The 21747-nt window shown below is 36.5% G+C and overlaps 1 protein-coding gene across 3 annotated transcripts in view; it reads right to left on the bottom strand.

Moving 5' to 3' along the window:
- Positions 1-232: 232 nt before the first annotated feature.
- Positions 233-21747, bottom strand: part of LOC119635246 (mitogen-activated protein kinase-binding protein 1) — a 39781-nt gene continuing 18266 nt past the window's right edge. For 2 of the 3 annotated variants that reach the window (XM_038029930.1, XM_038029931.1), the window contains 15 exons: positions 15757-15848; positions 13369-13612; positions 12679-13308; positions 11886-12614; positions 10589-11826; positions 9342-9643; positions 9135-9280; positions 8073-8181; positions 3171-3269; positions 2968-3113; positions 2832-2907; positions 2697-2780; positions 2434-2613; positions 2207-2372; positions 833-995 (listed from right to left, as the gene is read on the bottom strand). In XM_038029930.1, the coding sequence (XP_037885858.1) occupies positions 833-995; positions 2207-2372; positions 2434-2613; positions 2697-2780; positions 2832-2907; positions 2968-3113; positions 3171-3269; positions 8073-8181; positions 9135-9280; positions 9342-9643; positions 10589-11826; positions 11886-12614; positions 12679-13308; positions 13369-13612; positions 15757-15848 (4404 nt within the window). Of the gene's footprint in view, positions 996-2206; positions 2373-2433; positions 2614-2696; positions 2781-2831; positions 2908-2967; positions 3114-3170; positions 3270-8072; positions 8182-9134; positions 9281-9341; positions 9644-10588; positions 11827-11885; positions 12615-12678; positions 13309-13368; positions 13613-15756; positions 15849-21747 lie in introns of all 3 variants that reach the window. The other variant, XM_038029928.1, reaches the window with a different exon arrangement.

Consider the following 21747-nt stretch of genomic DNA (forward strand, 5'->3'; position numbering starts at 1 on the left):
AAGACTTTGTTATATATCGGTCATAGGTAATCTGCTTTGTATTATTATAAGACAACAAACAATGCTATAGTGGTTGCTAGGAAGCGTGCGGAAAAGGTATAAGCAAAAACTCAAGGTCACTAAAGATAAGGTAAGATAATATACGACATGATTTTACATACATTTGCTTTGCTATTTACTTTTGGAAGGAACTTAATATTTCTTTCCATTTTCACTAAATGAATTTTAAGCGCTTTTTATTTTATTTTGTTTTTTTTCTTTTAATTTGTAGCGGTAATAATAACGCAGGCGGTTGCAAATGATTATGAATTCTTTTAAGGATTATAAAAAAATAAATAATTATGCTCCTAAATACAATGCTTTCTTTCGTCACCTCAACAATATATACAATATAAGGCAAAAGTTGTGAACTCATTGAAAAAAAAGAAAAAACAAAAACCTATTAAAAAACAAGCAAGCTTTACTGATTGGAAGGTTTTTTTTACCTCCTTTAGCCTCATTATAGTTTTAAAATTTGCAAGAGTGCCTTTAAAAAAAAAAAAACTATAGATGATGACAACGAGGAATTTTACAGGGCTCAAGTTCTCTCACATTGCTGCTATTCTTACAATTTAGTAAAATACTCTTTGTTTTTTTTATTATTTTTAAATCTATAAATTTTTCACGAGAAATACCGTATTTCCTTCTTTTTTTTTTTTTTTTTTTCTTATTAATTGAATGTTATATCATTTTTTACGGGAATTAAAAAATTCAGTTTAACGAGTTTTCTTGATTTGCTTCTATTAGTTCTTAGTCTACCTTTAAGGTTAGTAGTTGAAAGTATTTTTATAAACTAGGAGTTGCTCTCACAGTCATCGATCGGTTTGTGCTTCATACGAAAATTACTTAGCAAATCGGCACAATTGTTAACCATCATTAAGTAGTCACCGTTTTCTAAATTCTTCTGTTCAGTTGTTGTGAAAGAGTGGTTTGCAAGCTGATTACTTTTATCAGTTCTGTAAAAAGAAAAGACATATCATATTTACATGTATTCTTTCTTTTGTAAAATCGTAATCCCAATATCACAATGAGACTTCTCAATACATCGATGTTGCGAATACATACGCAGCTCGTGCATTCGTGCGCTTCTTTTGTCTGTTTTATTCCATGAAAATGCATTCTACATACATTCCGGTGGGCATATCAATAGAAACGATATTCTTTAGCTGGACTTCGATATCTAAAATAACTCTATAGTTTCTACTAATATATAAAATTTTCGTGAATTTATTCTGAAAGTTTTCTGCGGTCAACTATGCGACATTTTTCTACCTACCACTGTAGTACGATGGGGGTATACACATTCTGTTTTTTTCCGTAACTCCCAAAAGAAAGCTTCAGAGATCCTGAAAAGTATATCTTTGACTATCATGAAATTCTGAGTTGATATAGCCATGTCTGTCCGTCGGTGTGGCGTGCGTTGTTGGCACTCTCCTGGCCCCAAAAATGCAGATGCATTGCAAGTTTCTGCTTGCAGGTTGGTATTAAGAATAGCTCAAATTGGTCGGAGCAAAAGACTGCACAGAAGGGTTTTTTTTAACAAAAAATTGTGGGTTTTTGCTCGTTAGTCGGACGCCTGAAATTTTCCATATTTACGTGACGAACCACTTTGCCATTTACGAGTAAAAATAAAAAGAATCGGAAATGCCTCCACAAAGTTACGAGTGATCAAATTTTACTTTTTTCACTTTTTTGAGGTCTTATGCCATAGGTCAAGCAAGACAGAATGTTAACAACCGTCTTGTACACTCTTTAAATGGAAGAGTATTATTTGCCTAAAAATGGGTTAATTTTGAAATGAATATGGTAGACACCTCTTCCTTAATAATACTAGCCTTTCCTTTTTTCCTAATAATACCACTAGCGCTATGGGTATCAAATGAAAGAACTTAGAACGTAGAATGCGAAAAATATAGTGGTGGGTATGCGAGCTTCACCCCCCGCCGAATATTAGATCCTTACTTGGTTAATTTAGATTTTACTTTAGATATTAAATCCAGTCATATTCTCACGATCGTTCTTAAAATTTATTACTAAAAGATTTTCGCACGCACAGTCTCTCAAAATGTTTTTACACGATCAATGCAGAACGCAGTACGGCGTCTCGGTAAGGAAACATTTACGTGAAATGTTAGCCTCTTTTTAATGCGAATTGAGTAAAACTTACTTATTTTGTGTTATATTCGTAAGCATATTTTGTGTCATAATCACAGCGTTTTCTAATTCTTTCAGCATCAATGAGTCCTCACAATTTCTGAGATTGGCATGCAGTTGTAAAACTGTTTGTGTAGTGGAATACAATTTATTTATGACGTTGTGAACTTGTGATTTGGCTGTTAATTAAATGTTCAGATATTTATTTGGAATATAAAATTCGATTAGACTAAGACTTACGATCTGTACAACCGCCAAGATCTAAATGCTCTTCTGCCTCGTACACATTTCTTTGCTTAGTCATATTGCAACTGTTCTGTGCTTTAGTTTTATGGTCGAAGGACAAATTACGGGGTCTTGGTGGCACTACAGGCTTCGCATTTGATGAACTTCCTTGCGCCTCTTCTGAACTGGAGTCATCTTTGCAAGCAAAAACAAAAGTGAAAGGATATATGAAATAATTCAATTATTAATAATTCAGTTAAAATTCTCGCTATACATACCATTATTGAAATTCATTTGTATACCGCTTTTGCGACGACTATTGTTGCTGTTGGAGTTCTTGTTGCCATGTGAACGTGCCGGACCTGAAATGCAGCACTCATATTTTTTACTTTTTACCTTTAATCTAAACTCACCAAAGGATCCGATCGATTTTCCTTGACCTGCGGATGACACACGTCCATGATTAGTGTCCTCAGGTTCGGAATCACTCTGTCGGAGTGTCAACGTTTTCGTATTATTACTTTTTGACATCTAAACAAACATACTTACCAGATTCAATATTCCCATGGAAGGATTTCCGCTTAAATTGATCGGTGAACCTTTCTGTTGTGAATTACGTTTATTAGCGTTCCGAGTAGTCGAAGTATTACGATGAGTTGTACCAGACTTTTGTGTGGCATTATTGACTTTACCACCTACAATTCCAATTTTAGTTTTATTGAAAGAACATAAACGATTTGAAAGTTACAAACCCTTGTTCACGTTGCCCATATATAAATCGCTTAGCGAACAAGCTCTTCGTATTGAGGATGACTCTTCGGCAGGCGCGGGCAGGATGCTTTTCGAATTACCTGCAATTTGAAATGGCAATAATTGAAAATTCGCAAGTTATATATGGATAGAAATACGCGCATATAGCGAAAAAGAAGAAGAAGAAAAAAAGAAATTAAATCACTTGAGGCCAATTTTAATGAATGATTTTGCTTGCAAGAGTGTGAGGTATGATCTATGCTCCCTAACGGATGCTGGTGCGGAGAGGCAAATACTACTTCATTTTCATTCATCATAGGAAAAATTAATACTATAATCTATATAGACTTTGTATCTCTTCGAAGAAGCATAAAGTGAAGTTTTTTTGAATAGAACTGCGTACTTTCTAATATTTTCTCAAATGCAAAATCATGACAAATCATCAATTTTAATCCCGAATAAATTTTACCGTTAAGAAAATTAGAATCGAACGTTTTCCTCCGGTCATACTCCACTTTTCCAAAGTTATTGAGGGACACGGAAAACTCAAATTTTTCAAGCGTTAGTTGGAGAAGTGTTATTATTCCGACAAAAAAAAGGACAAGATGAATTCCATGCTCCCCATATAAAATCGTTATGATATATTATTGAAGGAATTGCATAAATTCATATTCAAATATTTTTCTTATTACTAGCATTGAAACTTTGAATTTATATAGAGCCGTTTGAAATATTGTTGCTTCGTGAAAAAGTTTTTATTAAAACCAAACAATAAAAGAATAGCTTATAAAGCAACGCAGTTATCCAATGTATCTTCTCTCCAATAGGTTATCGTTTCTTCCAACCTCGTTTAGTGCTCACGTGGCAATAAAAGGTGCGATGAACACTTGGGTTAAACAGGACCGAAGCACCGAAATTTACGACCCTGCCGTCAGTCTCAACGGAAGCGGAATATTTGAGGGGTCTTTTGAAGGAAATTAAACTTCATTAGTATAATTAGATACAATATTTATCACAACAGAAATAAAGACATTTGCTCTTCCTAGAGGACATATAAAGTAAGTCGTACGAAAGTGATGAGTTTAAACTCATTCCCATGACTATGTGTTTCTAATCTAAATTTTGAATGGTATTCGAGATTCTTCTTGCGATCCTTGTATTTCAGATATTTTTGTAAAAGCTGATGTGATCCTCGAATTTACGTGAAATTTTTTTAGTTACTTCGTATAAAGTCTTTAACCAAAATCGATGTTATATTTTCGCTTCAAAAGAAATTGAGTTTACAATAAATATGCGTGAAGTAGTTTTTGAATAACGAAACTGAAAACATAGCTACAATGATAATTTTATAATTTCTTAAATTTTGAAATAGGTGCAATCTGGAGCGGCTACGAGAAGAAGAAGAATTTTCTAATTTTCTTAAATATAAGAATTTCTCAACGAAAGATCTGAAGGAGCGGTGGGGAACGAAGGTGGCGGTAATTAATCTTTTAAACAAAGAGTTTTTGCTTAATTTTGAAAGTGCGCATGAAAATAAACAAGAAACAGAGGAAAACGCATTTTTTTTTTTTTTTAACTTATAATTAAAATGAAAAAAAAAAAAACCAGAATTTATAAAAGAGACATACAAGTGACGGCATTAACAATTATCCGACCTGAGCTATAAATATTATTTGTGCAAGGAGCTTTTTCACTTTCATCTTCCTTTTCATCTTCATTATCCACATCGGAATCGGCTTTAACTTCTTTCGCCAGTTCGACTTCTATACCATCGGCGTCAACCTGAACGAACGGAGACGATTTACTATCTTCATCGATTTTGTAGGATCCAGTATTTTCTAAAACGTCAGGCAGACTACAATTGCGTTTGATGTGACGAGCGTAAGCACACAGATCGCCATCCATGTTATCATTTAATACGCGTCGTCTTCCATTCTCTATATCCGTTTCTATGCCTTTGGCTAGCATATCGAAGTTCATGGTAAGCGATTTTACGTACCCCTTCTGCTTAGAGTCGCATTCGAAAGGTCGCATTCGCGACTCAGTAGCTAAGCGTATTTGCTCAAGTTTCCTTTCCTCCATTTCGATTAGCTTTTGAATAACATCGATTTTTTTATTTATACTATTACATTGCTTAGTCGTGGAAGAATCAACGGTGGACCTAGTATTTAGTGTTTGAGATTTTTCAACATTGGCTAAATTTTTTTTATATTTAGTATCCCGTCCACGTTTCTGTTTAATTTCATCTACCACAGCTTGCAGTTTGGGCTTAGTATAGAGTTTCACATTGTCGATATTCATGTTGCCATGATCACCGTTTCCGCTTTCTGCGATAAACATTTCAAAAGTCTTCTCCCCGTAATCGGATGGTAAGCTGACTGCCAATGTGGGCAATGTATTTATCGCACAAATTTTCTCAGATGTAGACTTGATGCACGGCGTCGAACGTTTTACGTTGGGAGTATATTTGATCTGGGATACTGTATTGAATCTTACTGAAATTTTCGGACGATCTCTATGCTTCATAGAGGTGGCACGACGCGAAACAACACCTTGGTCATTCTGATCAAATTTTGAAATCTTTTTTAAACAGCTCTGAGTAGCGGTAGTGAGAGCCCCGCTACTCGCCGATTCTCTAAGGCCACTTTTCTTTTTTGCCTGCAATTCAGCTTGTTTTTCGCGTTCAAACTTCTGTAGATTTTTTTCGAACTTTCTAACGACGCTAGCCGTACGGGAGTTGCAACGCGCCCCTTTAGAGGTAGTGTCTGCTTGAAAGCTACAGGTCTTTTTATAGGTTTCAAAAGCGGGATCAAATTTATTTGCCTCCACTGACGTTAAAGTTGAAATTAAATTATGCGGTTTAGTTGGCACTGGTGGCTTTGCTTTAACAGCTTTTCTTTCAAACATATTCTCTTTGCATTGTTTTACAGAACGTGTCGATGAAAATGAATCAGTTTGCAGAGGATTCGTATTGTTTTGCCATCTTTGTTGGGCAAAATCTGAACTTATGCTTTTACTAACAGTAGAACTGTATTGTCTATTTTTACTGCTCAGGGTGGGGATATCATCGTTTATTTTATGAAAGTCTTTGGTTTGGATTTCGTTAAATTTACGATATGTTTCTGAGTTAGTAGATGTTATGGCTTTTTTATCAATAGCTTTGATTTTATCCATGTTATAATTGGACATATCGAAAGTATTATAGGTTTTACTAGAGCCTGACTGAAGATGGTGTTGTTGAATGTAATAATCAAAACTGCTATAGGTATTCGGACTGCAGCCATAAGACCGAGAGATCATTTGGGCTGCAGCCACACTTGAGGTGGGACCGTGTACTATGAAATTTCTAAGACTCGCATGTTTCGGAATTTTTTGTTTTTCAACTAAAGTGTCAAGAGGTGCACTTTTACAATCACTCTCATCGGACAAAATACTTTCCATACTGTTGCAGTAGCTGACGTCGTCCATGAAATCTTCAGATAGCAAAGACTCTTGACTTCTCTCGGCGGTAAGAGGATTTTGAGACGATAAAAAGAAACTAGCACTAGAGTGCCTTTGAGCCTCTAAGAATCGCGCCTCTTCCAATGATTTGACTTCTGTCATGGTGTTGCCATTTTCATTAAGTATATCCGACAATGAAACTTTTCGTTGACATCGATAAATCTCCTGATATACATAGAATTCCGAGAATGAGTGTTTAGGAGCCACTGCTACATAAGGATGCTGCTGCTGATGAGCACTATCACGCGTAAAATCGCCTTTATCCGCAGACTTTGCTAAGAGCGATGCGTCAGAACGAGCATCAGCTAAATTATTTGGCACCGACTTGGAAACGACTATTTGAGATTGTTTGCTATTTGTCGCGGGATCACAAACATTTACGCCAATATCGTCCAAGTCTCCATATTTTGTAGCAATTTCTTTAATCATTTTCTCAGTATCAGAGTTAATAATATCGAATATGGTACGTGCATCTTCGGCGTATACTGAATGGCGTTTAGGTTCAGTTATTGTAATGTTTTTATTGCCCGCTGACCATTCGACTTCTTCGTGAACCGGAGAAACTGGACAAGATTTATAGTGTTTTAAAATGCTTGTAGTCCGCCTGTTGTTACGTTTTTGGCTGTTGCTTTGATTACTTGACGGTAATGTTGAATTTGTGAAAAGCTTTTGTTGTGCCGATTTCTTAGCAATTGGTCCAAACGGTACGCCGGGTGGCGGATGAATTTGATACACTCCTACGTGACGAGGATATGGAGGATATTGCTTTTGCACTTGACGCATTACTTGGCAATTTTGATGAAGCACTGACTTCGGAGCAGCACAATTAAAAAACTGTTGGTGAGGTGGAAAATTATCATTTTGGGTGAAGCGTTGTGGCGATGAATCTAAAGGGATATTTTTAGCAGTGCCAGCAGTGCTAGTGCACTGTGTAAAATCATTTGAGCTAGTAGCTTAAAAATGACAAGTATGTACACAAAAAAAATTTGCGATATATTATAAAAAGGAAATATACGCAGCAGCATGTTAAATAAACGAGATCAAAAAATACAAAGAAAAACAAACTTAAATTAGCTTGTTACTGGGCCGACATCGCTTACTTTTTCATCCACCACCCAAAACAAGAAATTATCATTACCCAATAGCTCTCTCTATTCGGCGATTCTGACTGCAAAATATAAAAGCACTTTAAAACAGCGTAAAATGCCGAGTTAAGTCATAGAGGATAAAATTTGCAATTTCCTCACACAATTCACTTTAAACATCCATGGCCGGTGAACAAAAGTTTTATATTTGCAGTTGTCAATCTTGCGTAAGACATTCCTATTCAGGTGGTGGACGTCTCAATTCGACAAATGTCAAACGATGATTTTTTTTAAAGTGCAAATTAAGTCTAAACTTACCTGTTTTGGAATATCGATTTGCAGCCGCTGAGGTGCGAGGCCCATCGAAATCAGCTGCTAAGCTTAAGTCCGAAATACTATGGCTGCCTCTAAGAGACCGATAGCCCACCTGAAATTAAGAAATCGCAATGAATGTCCACATAAACTTTATACATGGCCAATGATGAAAATACCTAAGCGAAGCAGTCATATTATTCTTAATTGCCAACAAAACTATTCCCACTATTTTTCAATCTTGCATTCGCGTAAGCAAAATACTTGAAGTTTCCCGCCCTTAGGTATACCTGTTTGAACTTTTTCGCTTTTCGTAGTGAAACCAAATTTAAGTTATGAACTGAAACTTTTCAATTTTTACGGCTGCCTGTGTATCTAATCCGTACCGGTTTCCAAGTAATTTAAAAATTATATAGCTAAACTTAAGTACAATGAAGTTAATGGTTATTCCGTTATCGTAGATTCAAAAGATTGATTTAAGACATATTCCAGAGTAGGTTATATGCGTGAACATGATAATTTAAGTATTACGATTATTTAAATGCATGTTTCGAGTTAAGTCGAGTAAGTTTTTCTAGCGTAAGAATTTATAATAGCACAAGCGACGATGACGCGTTTTATGCGAAAAATCATAGAGTAATGTGTACAAAAAATTACATTGAAAATTACAAAGAACATTGATTTGATTCGATTAAGAATGAGCCGCCATTTTACTGCAATTGTTTAGTTGCTATTGTTGTTAATAAAAACCCCTCGAAAAATTTCACTAACAATAGATGACAGCGCTCTTAGCAAAACTATTGTGTAGAGAACAGCTTCATATTAAATAAGGGCAATAAGTGAGAGTTCTTCGTCACTTTTAAAGTCATCTTGATGAAGGTGAAAATAACGAAATAATGTTGAACTAAGCATAAATCTACGTATAAAATTTGGAGGCTTTCGGCATGTAAACCTCCAAAGCGTAATCCATTCGTAGTCCATTCCATAGTCTGATACGTTAAACATTTTGTAAACTTCACATACGACAGAGATACAAATATCTATACCAAGTGCATAAAGTATACTTACGTTTTCTAATTTCTGTTTAGCTTCGTTTATAACCTTGAGTAGTTCTTCTTTCTTTGTAGTTGTATAAGATTTCGTTATGGTGGGTTGGACGGTGACGACGGATTTGTTATTTTCGGTATTGTGCTTAGCGCTAATACTACGACGACCTGATATCGAAAAAACTTTTGTTTATTTAATTTTACATAAAATAATTGACACAACATTTACCTGTGCTACCTCTTTCAAGTACAGCGCAAGGAGCATCCGGTAGAGCTGCCTGTAGAAAACTGCAAGACGCTAGCGGTATGCTTTCTGAACTGCCACCCAGAGTAGAAGCTAATGATCGGTCCGCATGTTCAGCGCTAGGCGTAGAACCTTCGTCTTCGGTATCTGAGGTACCAGTTCCAGTCCCAGTACTGGCGGTATGTGATGAACAATTTGCACTAATGGAGAGCCCTGTTTTTTCAAATTTTTGTCTTCGAACCGATTTACGCAATTCCTCTTCATTCATTGCGGTAACTTTAAAATCTCTGTGGATTTTATACAAAAAGAATTTATCGAATTATTTGCTTAGATGGAAACATTCTTTTCATTCCACAATGCTTAATTTATTTAAATAAACGGGATGTGAAGACGTTAGTTAGACCTTTGTTTTCTTTCTTTTTTGGAAAGGAATAACTCAAGCTTGCTTACTGCAAAGCTCTAATATTATGTTTCGATAGAAGTCAGTAGCAACCACAATATTATATTGCCCTACTACCTACTGGTTAAATATGATTTTGTAAAGCACTGTCTTGAAGAATAATCAAAATTAATAATTTTCTGAACAATACGCATTTTAATTTAAACTTTAACATAAAAACGCACAGATTTCAAGGGCGTGAAGATGAATTCGAATTTAACTAGCAAGGTTACCTATCATCTCACTTAACAGAGTTTTGTTAGGATTCAGATGCGGTGGAATTTGGGCTATGCCAGAACGCCCAGATTTGAAAAGTTGTTTTTGCTCATCTGCAAGGTATTTTCATATAGACGCCCTTGATATAGATAAGTATAGATGACATTGTCTAGTCACACATTGGTCGCGCTAGAATCTTAACACTGGCTATTTTTCCATAGCCATTTCTTGCTAACATACCAAATTTAAAAAAAAATTGTTAAAAATAATTCCTAAAAGCAGAATTTGTTTAGCTTATTAGAGATAGATTCGTTTGCAGACCTTTGTCACGAAAGATGGTAAGCGCCTTTGATAGTTAACTTCGAATTTCTCTTCATAACCTCAAAGTTTTTTCGTATTTGAATTTTTTTAAGAGCAAGATTTTCACATATTTCGAATAAAGACCGCCCGGGCACTTCAATAAATGAATGAAATGTTTAAAAACAAATGAAAAGGGGAATCGAACAATTAATAATGCAATCTGCCCAGTTTCCTAAACATAGAAAATGAATACAAAGAGATATAAATGCAAGCTTACGTTGAAGTGCTAGGTGATATGTTGTTATAAAATAGACCATGATCAGAGCTAGTGCGTTCGCCATCCGATATATCTTCGACGTCGCCATCATGATCATTTGTGGATATGTTGTCAAATCTTAGACCAGATTTTCGCTTGTCCTGCAACAATTGCGGCAAACCACTTCCATTGTTTCCAAATGCGTTAGAGTTACTAGGTGCAGTACCTACATTATCACTTCCTATAAATTTTAAGTCTCGCCGCGTTTCCATGCCCGAGTCTAAGGAAGAATCTTCACTGAAGTACATTTGGTTATACATAATATCCTTAGAAGAGGCACTGTTATAATCAGAAGTCTGTGCATTACTTAAACCACCCACAGTAATTGTAGGCAATATACCCATTCCCGTCGTCGTGCTTCCCAGTGGACTTTCGGAGTTCGATCGGATGTCAGTGAGAGCGTCTGCGTCAAATTGCCCCCTTTGAGCCCACCGATTTCGGGGCCTTGGGGCCAAGCTGGTCAAACTGGACGAGGCATTGAGGTTTGAATTGGATTCTGGTTTACTAAAAGGCATTCCCGCTCCTGATGATTCCAATTCACTCGAAGTGCCCGCTTTCTTTTTGGCCCACTGCGGCAATTGTCCAACGTCAGAAAGCTTATAGCCCGGCGTCAACGCGACTTCCCTAGCCATAGAGCTGAAAGAATGCGCATATTTTTGTGTTGTATTCATATCATCCAAATCTACTGCGTGTGAATTAGTTATTACACCTTCCTGAGCGTTTGCTGATATTACTTTAGGTGCGGATGTATGTCCTGATCGTAATCTTTGTTGCGACAGTCTAGCTTGCATCGTTACAATCATATCATGAGGAACTTGCCATATGAATATACATCCATCGCCACTAGCTGATATTAAATAACGGCAATCATTGGTGAACTTTAAGCCTGTCACCAGCTCACTATGCCCACTCATGCGAGCCATACATTCGTTGGAATAATAGTCGTAAACGGCCAAAGTTTTGTCTGTACACGAGGTTGCTACATAAATACCGCTCGGATCCAAACTCAGTTTGATAAGACTTCCCTCGTCGGAGTATGAGCCTTTGAATGTTTTCGTGTGCTTAGAATTCTGAGTGCCGTATACACGAATGTTGCGATCTTGGCAAGCAGTTAATATGTGTTTGGAATTTGAATCTACCTCCATATCATACAATGTGGTTTTCCCCGATGTATGTGTACCACGCAAAAAAATATTGCCCTACAAATATGAAAGTTTGCTTTCTGCATCGAGAATTGAAAGGAAATATTATATTTTACCTGAAATGACCTAAACATAATAGATTTATCGGCACCACAAGAAATCATTTGAAAATTGAAGCCACTGCCTACAAATTTTATCGAAGTTATCGATGAAGAGTGATCATCTAGCGTCTGCAGCAAATGATAGTTTTGAGCTACATCGAAGACATGAATCAAACGATCACGACTAGCACTGGCCAATAGTTTGCGATCTATATTCTCATTGGAATATTCCAGACATAGAACTTCGGACTCATGCGCCTCAATGGTGGTAATCAATTTCAAGTTATTAAGATCGTAAACTCGAATATTACCGCTTCGATCACCACTGGCCAAATGTTGTAATTCAGGGCTAATTTTAATACAGCGTACCCCGTTTCGGCCATCGTAGTTAGAATTAATCCCTGGGTTATTTTTATCATTAAATATTTCAGGATCTTTGATATAATTAAGATCATTATCAATATAGATTATTTTGAGTAGCTCCTTCGAGTATATATTCTTCCGATAAATCTCGTTATTTGCGCATTCCTCAAGGCCCCAAACACGTATCGTATCATCTGAAGAACAAGTGACAAAGGAATCGTCCGGCAGAGTATGTGATATGTCGCGCTCCATATTATATGGCACCGTTTCAACACCCCAAATGCAAGTGGAATGATACAAAAATGAATGCGATTTACCCACACGTTTAATATCTCGCATATCCCAGATGTATAACGAATGATCATTATACACACAGGTCACCTAAGCAATTAAATTCAAAAGATATAGTTTAGCGGTAAATTATTTTGCCAAAATGTATTCCTACCTTCGATCTTTGCTCATCGAAAGCCATGGCTATACAATCAGGGTATTTGGCTTGCGCTGGTACAGTCATTATATGATTTATATGTATACCTTCAGCAACGTCCACGCCTAAATAGTGAGTGCGGGGCAAGGTCGTCACATATTCCAGAGTGGACGTATTGAATATACGTATAATGGCCTCCGCACATCCCACTAGTATGAATTGTCCATTGACACTAATGCAGTTGGCATTTGTGGTACGACATTGTACCCATTTATCCAATAAACGCCGCGAACTAAATTCGACCAAATGACCCTGTCTGGTAATGGCATAAGTACTTTCTGCACAAGCGCCTTTGCCACACGCTACAGCACAGAAATCATTATCACGTAAATCTCCTAATATGGCACTACGACCCATTAGAGGTATGGGGTCCTTATATTTGCGACTTCCCTCCAAATACCAATATTTTACGTGTCGGTTACCTACCGTTACAAAATAACTACCGTCCTCGGCAAAGCTAATTGCCGACACTTTGGAACTAATTTTATTGGAGGCCATCTTTAAGTTCGCTTTCCAATCAAAGACATTTACAATCATGTCATGTTGCGAGCCAACCGAAACCAAATATTTACCAGTAGGTGAAAAGGCCTGCAGGGAAAATGAAACTATGTTAATAAAATGATTGAACAATAACTGTTGCTCTAATACCACACATGTCACCGCATATTTGTGATCCACAAATTCTGCAATAACATTGCCTCCTGTGCAATTTCCCAAATTGCCATTCGGTGCGTCAAGTTCCCAAACTTTGATAGCTGGATTTATGCCGCACTCTCCCGTGGCAATGTAACGTCCGCATCGAGAAAATGCCACCGACGTAAAAGCTTTCCTCGATGTATTTACCAAGTACGCCTGAGATTGCTTTTTAGCATTGAATAGAACGATAGTGCAGCTGAAAAGATATAATAAAGTAATATTTGTAAGTCACTGTTGTTTGCTAAATAGGCGAAAGCGAGGAATCACGCTCAACTTTAAATCTGATCTGCCGTCGTTGATAGAGAACATACATACTTACTTTTGTTTTTAGATATCAATTTTGATTGTCGAGTATTCTAAAGGTAAATAATGGCACATGGTGTCGTTCTTACAATCGTAGGCAACAAACGGACGGACGGACAGGAACTAATTGACGAGGAAATTTAAGGTGACCGAGAAATATATTTTTAGGTGTTGCAAACGGAAAAAGAATCCACTTGAGGGGATGTAGGGCACCTCTTCTTTCAGCCGTGTATAAAAACGAAATTCAGAATATTTAAAATAGGAATGCAAGCTGAATAAAGAGAAAGAGCATTTCGTAATTTGTCTATCTCTCGAACGCGAATACACCAAACGTACACTTAGGAAACCAAAGTTTTGAACTTTTACTTAACTTTGATTTATCGATCCATTTGGAAGTAAGATGTATGGTAGACAGAAGAGCAACATAGCTTCGAAAAAGCTACATGCCTCAATAAGCTTTTGAGTAATTGCTCTATTTTTAGTTGCCTCGAATGCCTCTATTTCTGATTAGAAGTTTGCGCGGCACTGCTTATAGAAAGCTTCTGACCCGAACGTGTGCCGGATGGACCCAAAAGTACGTAGTTACTTTAAGACAACGGTACAGACGGCTTTACGCAAAGTATTGTCCAAAAGCTGCTACAGCAAATTAGATTTAAATTTGATTGTTCACGTTGGTAATTGCCTATGGTGGGTACTAAAATAAGGTAAAACCTGTGGAGGATAGCTCCTACTTATTTTTAACAAATCAAAGCGGTTCTATTTTCATCATCTTTTTGACCGAATTGCATTCCGTGTGAAAGTCGCAACGAATCATTTGAGCCTGTTCACAAAAAGCCGAATTTTTTGAATATCTCCTTAAGATTAAAGAGCATCATGTTCGGAAGGACAATAAATCCTCAAGTGGAGTAGATACTAATGAGAAGGAGAGATGTTGACGAACTTAGCGGGAACGTAAAATTTCTTGGACAAGCTTTCCGAAATGATAAGAACCGTCGCCACGCTATAAAACTTATCTAATAGGTGCGTAAATAAATTCTATCCGCTGAAATTAGTTGCTTTATAAAGCCTATGCGTTCCATTTTGCCTACATTTCAGGTATAGACGACATTGACGTTTGATCGATGTAAGTTGCAGTTGCTTACAAGTTGTCGTTCAAGGTATATTAAAATTTAAAGGTATGTGAATGGGAACAAACAGCATTTTCGCCAATCCATGTTATTCTCTTTTAATATGGGAAAAAATGTACAAAATGATAAATTTGGCTTAGGCTGAAAACACGGTGTATGATAGAACAATTAGAAAGTGGTAGAAAGAGATTTTACGCAATAAACTGTAATGTTGAAGGCGGTGAACGGTCTGGTGCTTCACAAACGGTGTTGGATGAAGAAATGCAAAGTTTTCTATACGAAAATCCTGTAGAGACTCAGTAATGGCTTACTGCACAGTTGGGAATAACTCGAGAAGGACTTTCAGTCCGATTGCAAAGTATTGGAAAGATGCGGAAAGAAGGAGAGAGAGAGCACAAAAATCGAAGAGTTAATATCTGTTTAAATTTATTAAGGCGCTATAGAAAGAGAATGTAATGATCTTTATCAATTTCTTACGAACGAAGAAAAATTGACCCTATACAACAATTCTAAAGGAAGGAAAACATGCGTTGACCCAAAATAGCCAGCCATGTAATGTGCTAGTTTGTGCTTGGCGGGGTTGGAAAGAAATCGCTTTTGTACGGGCTTCTGGTGAAAATGTTGTATTACATCTGAACGATATCGAGACAGCATCTAATCAAGTTAAATGGAGTGCTAAAGTAAGAAACCCCCAAGAGGCAAAGCAAATCGACAAGATCGAATGATGAAATTGCAAATTATGCAACAAACTTTCCAGGCAAGCTGCCCGATTACCAAATTTCAAAGTCTTCTTTAGAGAAAAGCTCGAAACATTTGGGATTTCTAGGGTCCGTGTTGCATATATGTACACATCGAAGCGGACGATGGCTTGTAGAGAAATCTTTTGAATAAATTGAAGAAAATCACTTACCCTGCCGGATAGGCCAATAGGCCACTAATAGATGAACAATCCAAGGCTGCATTACTACATACAGTGAGGCCCAAAACCTTTTTTAGTTTTATCTGCAATTAAAATAAAATAATTTCACAGCAAAATACAACAATTTTTTTTATTTCTTTAAAAAAAAAAATTATAAATCTGCGATCAGTCGAGTTCTATGTATTGATAAACAAAAAGTTGAGCAAAGTTGAAGAGTATTCTTCCTTATATAATTTTAGAAATTAAAAAAGAAAAAAAAAAAAAAAACATTGTGTGAATAGTAAGTAAACGCATTGAAGTCAAGCGGGCTTTGAAAAGAAGTCTTCTTGCAAACAAACACTCATTTTGTTAAAATACTTTGTTTTTCATATTAATCACTAAAGTAACTTCAACGCAGCACACAAATGAGATTTGCTTTGAAGACATGGTTTGCATATAAAAATTTTGTTTTTATAATGCTTTTTATAAGTCCAGCTTTCATTACTAACAGCGACAAAGCCGATATATTAATTTTATGGCTAAGTTTGTAACACTTAATTGAGTTAGTAAACGCACTTTCATGCATGGCATGTCTATGGTATGAAGGGAACATATAGAAATGGCATTCAATTACTTCTTGGATTTCTCTTCTGATTTTTACAGAAAATTTCATGTTTGTCGAAAAAAGTATAGAACTTAGAGTTATAAAGTTTTTATGCGTTGCAAATATGGTTTGTAAATGGAGCATTGAAAGAACTAATTTTGTTTTATATTTTCGCCTTCTTCACGTCACACTTAATTCAAAGTTCAGTTCAAATCTGGCGTCATTTACGATAACTTAATGCGTTTTAAGCTTACCAGTCGTCTCGCTTGCGTAAAGTACTTCCATTTTTTGCTTTGTTCATGCATAGAAACCAACGTCAAGTTTCGGGCATATATGTAAACAAATTGCTGTTGTCACGAATTTTATAGTTTACAGGCGCTGTGTGGCGTAAGATTTCACGCAATAAAGCCGAATACAATCTGGCAAGAGCTATAACATTACTTTCGGAACTTGTCTACGATTCTGAACAAGATAACGACACTAGGTTTGCAAAACAGTTGGTTTCATTTGCAACGAATACGTGGATAAGTAGTCAGTGTTCGTGGGCTCAAATCTTTAATATGCTAAATAGTTTACTCTGGCTGGTAGCTACAATTTTTGCAGGAATAAGGATCATCACCTGAGTGATTGGTCCGCAAAAAAATGCAAGTAAATTTCAAATGCAAAAATTCCGGAGTGAAAAGGAAGCTAAGAACCAGGTTTTCAATGCAGGCCTTTACTGCGGCAAATGTTCTATGAGGTTACTGTTCATGTAGCAGTGCGTTTTGAGCGTCGTCTTCCGTATCCCAGTTCGAAGAACTTCCGAGAGACTGCTTTCATTTTAACTGTGGATGCTCATAATAGACAATTCTTTTCTAATTCTATCAAAGCTGTTTTATTTTTCGAACGAACTTAGCAGCGCTTTATTGCTTTCGACCCAAGGTTTAAGTTTGATTAAATACACACTGCAGCAGAACTTATAAGAATTATAAAAGTTTCTTTTTGATATCGAATTGTCCGAGTCAGAAGAAGTGCGTCATGATAGTCATGCAGACTTTTTAATAAATTTGGTGTTGTTTCTAGCAAGCCTTTTAGGAATTCCTTTCTGAGAGATGTCGACCATGGCAAGACATTCTTTACATTATTTACGGAGCACGTATGATTATGTCTTTGAAATGTGTTTCCGCTTTCCGGAAATTCAAAAACCGGAAAACACTTTATAGAAAATTTTCTTCATAAAATCAAAAGGAACGAAATGACTTTAATTGCAATCTTAGTAATTATAATGTTCGTTTGTGTGTTAGTCTCTCTACTTAAATAATTATGGTAAAAGATATCATAAAGATTTAAAAGTATTTTAAAGCAACGTCTTCTCACATCTCTTCAAAGTGACAGAAGAAAAGTTAATGATCATGAAAGTGAGAAATAAAAAACGAATTAAGCGGAAAAACTTGAAATGAAATAAAACGTCACAGACTACTTATATCTTGGAGACAGCTCATTAAAAATTGTACTTCAATTTCTCATTCCCAATGCCAGGAGTATAGCGAGCTTAAATTAAGAGAGGGAGGCTGGATGACTTTTGCTTACTTCAACTATTTACCCAGCATATTGTAAAGATCACCTTGATCTTCGAAATGACGCAATTATTGAAATATGTATATTTAATAGCGAAGTATAGTACGTATGTGTAGAAGGCGTATTGCATTAAATAATATTTACCTATAAGAATGTAAAAAATGCATTAAAACTGTGCTTAATTATCATGTATTTATTTTACTCTCGCTTCGCTCATTTCAAACGTCGCCAATGTATATTTTGCTGTTTTCAAAAATTTTAATGATTTCGATGGGACTTAAGAACGAAATAAGTAGATGCGAAGATGAGTACTGTCTACTGTCTACTGTGACAAACTCATGCAGAAAAAGATTTGATCCCTGTCGCTACGGAGGCTGTAACCGATGTTAACCCCATGTTCACGTCACCAACACGGCACTGCTTAACAGAATCAGCCAGCTATAGAGTACTAACTGCAAGATTCCAAAGTCTATTGAAGCAATCGACTAAGAACATCATAATATTTTTTTTTTTTGCGTTGATCTGAACTTTAAGACGGAAAGAGTAAAATGCACAAAAGGAGACGGCAATAATTGTTAAAAATTTGCGATACGATTGGTGGTATAAAATATGATATGACTCCACTATTTTTTCGGTAAATGCCTATAATTGTCGATAACTCAAAAAATATCAATCGAACAATTTTAGGTTTATGCTCGTTGCAAAGATGACATTTCGCCTTAAAAAAATTCTTTTGTTGCTTTTTGTTTGAACCATTCAGTTGCGAGTGTAAAATGTGGAAGTCAGCACTCAGAAAATTCGGTACATTTTATAGTGCTTCTTCGATAAAAGCGAAAATGCAAGTCAGGCGGTTGAAATTGCGAATGGTATTTATGGTCCCGATGACGTTCGCGTCGATTGCGTTCGGATATGATGCATATCGCACTTAAAGACTCGTCGTCGGAAATGATCGAAGTTGACCTGCATGTTAGCAGTCGTAGCCTTGGCCAAACGGAACGAAATTGACCCATTTCCTAAGCGGATGGCGACTGGCGATGGGAAATGGGTCACATACGACAACACTGTGCGAATTCAGTTGTGGTCAAAGCGCGGTGAAGTTGCTCAAACGGCGGGAAAACCAGAACTGAGGCCCAAGAAGATTCTGCTGTACATTTGGTGGGAATGGGAAAGGAATCATTTGATATCACATGGCCAAACACTAAATTCGGCCCCCTTGTTTGAAGCTAGCGATTGCTCAGAAATGGCCAGAATTGGCGAACAGAGAGGTTGATGCATCCACCATATAGTCCGAAAGTGGCATTAAGCGATTTCTTAGTGATAAGAAAATGGCATGAGGAAAAGATTGTGCAAAGCGATTACTAGAGTTTTTCGCCGATAGAGACCAAGACTTCTCAGAGACAGGTCTTATGAAGCCATTTTTAGAATGGCATCAAATTATAAAACGAAACTGTGCATCTTTGACCGAAATTATGAATCCGAAATATGTTAAATAAAGTCTTCAAGTTACCGTAAAAATAATCCCTTTCCCGTTTCCAGTTCCCTTTTCACCAATCTAATATTTACGAACAAAGAGTGCATTTGCTTATCACAGACAAGCAGGGTTCAAAGATACTGACGATGCGCCGTATCATTCAGAGTCTATTCGGTTTGGCCAAGGGTCATCAACAGGCCAGAAACTATTAACAGAATTTGTAGCAGGTACTAATCTAAAGCAGGATTAGCAAAGCCATTTCGGAAATTTTAGTTCAATAACAACAGGCAATCAACACCAAACTGTCGTCGACAGCCTAAAAATTGATATACATATATATATACTTCCGAGTCAATCTGGTTAAAGTTGACACAAGCTTACACTTAAAAATAAAGGAATGCGTCTTTAAGCTTTTCCTGCTTCGGTTTCTATTGTAGGTGTTTCATAACTTCATCTGTGTCAAGTCTATGAACGCGTTGTAACGTACATCAGATACGACTCTGTAGTGAAAATAAAAATCGGATTGAATTCGATCTTTTCTCGATATATGGTTGCATTGTACGTTGTTTGAACGATGGTATCGTACTTTGTCATAAACGAATTCAAATATGCTTTGTATACATATGCATATGCCATACAGTTAGTCTTATTGATGGTTAGAGGTTGCGTTTCTGTGCGCTTCATAAAAGCACATGAACGACATATGCACTTATTTAATATTCAAGACACATTCAATAGAATTTCCTTGAATTTCTAGCAAAATCAAAGCCTGAAAGCTGAGTTTTCCCTAAGGTGAATATTGACATTCAGCGTTCTTTAATTGTGTACAAGTTTTATAGTGCAACGTACGATTGAATAGCCGGGTGAAAATATCGAAACTGCTATATACAGTCCGTTTATAATGCCCCCGACCCGAGCCATTCGCAGAAATGTATGCTATCGGAAGTTCATTTTGATATCCACCAGCAATGTAGTAGGAGTAAATTCATTGTCAAAATGTTTTCAACGCTCAGAAAGAAGCCTCAGAGCCCTACAATGTATACATATCGCAAATAAACGTAACATTCTTAACCCACATATATAAGTTTTGCGGTGAATTTTCTCGTGGTCGCAAAAATAAAGAAACCGGTTGCAAATTTCGCAAAACCGTAGGGAGTTCTTGTGTTTAGACTGGTATTGAAAATGTGCTAAATCGGTCAAAGAGCACGCTTACCGTGGAACATAAGCAGAGAACATCTGAAGGACACTTTTTGTTGTTGCAACAGGTATAACGGTAAAAATTTCCAAATATATTCTATGAATTATCCTACAGTACATGTACATACAAAAATGGGAAAGTTGGCCACGCCCATCTAATACTATAAAAAAGTGGAGGTACAGGTTTCTTTTCAGATGAATGCGGTAGGTATGCAGGAATTCGGTCGCAGCCGATTATTACTATGTTTTAAGTTGTAGTCAATAATAATCTGATGTCATTATTTTTACAATTATTCTCTACTTTACTTACTTTACTCTCCTTTATTTGTTTACGCTACCTTTAATGTTTTCACAATCTCCTCCCATCACACCCCCCTATTCATCGTCGTAAAATAGAAGAATATCAATTTTTCACTGGTATTAGAATGAATATAAACTTTATATTCTTAATCAGATTACACCTTCGACTCGCATCTACTTAGGCTTGTGTTGTTTAAGACTTAAGAAGAAGAGAAAAAAAAACTCAGATATGGAACATGGCATATATGTCGCCTGTGCTTATACATAAATATGTCGGCCCATAAAAGCCGTACATGCCAACGCTATGCCGTATGCGAGTGATTGCTATGCAAACAACACATCGAGTGGAAAGTAATTTTCGGATTTTTATTAATGCTAAGGAAATTCATTTTAACGAGAGTTGACGGAGAAAAGTTGAGGCCTGAGCTGACTGAGGCTTCTACCTGACATTTACGCTTGGCACTATTGCGCATTTTTCAGAAATCACGTTATGACAGTGTTACAAGTACTCGAAAGTTGAAACGCCGTCGTCTTCTCGAATCACAATTTTTTTAAAGAAAGGTACGAAGTGGATTTCCAGTAAATTAATTTAAACACTACTTATGGCAGTAGGAGATATAGGAAGAGATAGGAGGTGGAAGGTGGTGGCCGCAGCCTATTAAAAAATGATTGGTTTTTTTGATCGAAAATTGGACGGACATGTTCACTCAATTGGTCGCAAGTCAAAGTCAATATTTTTAAAATTTTTTATATATTCCTCCAATTATTGCCGTGGAATGACACGCTTTTTTACTTTAAATACTAATACGCAGCAATGACATTGCAAAGTTCCTTAAATTAAAAAAGCCCCGCGTGAATAGCTGTAGTGTAACAA

This window comes from Glossina fuscipes, unplaced genomic scaffold (genome assembly GCF_014805625.2).
Source record: "Glossina fuscipes isolate IAEA_lab_2018 unplaced genomic scaffold, Yale_Gfus_2 26, whole genome shotgun sequence".
NCBI classification, from domain to species: Eukaryota; Metazoa; Arthropoda; class Insecta; order Diptera; family Glossinidae; genus Glossina; species Glossina fuscipes.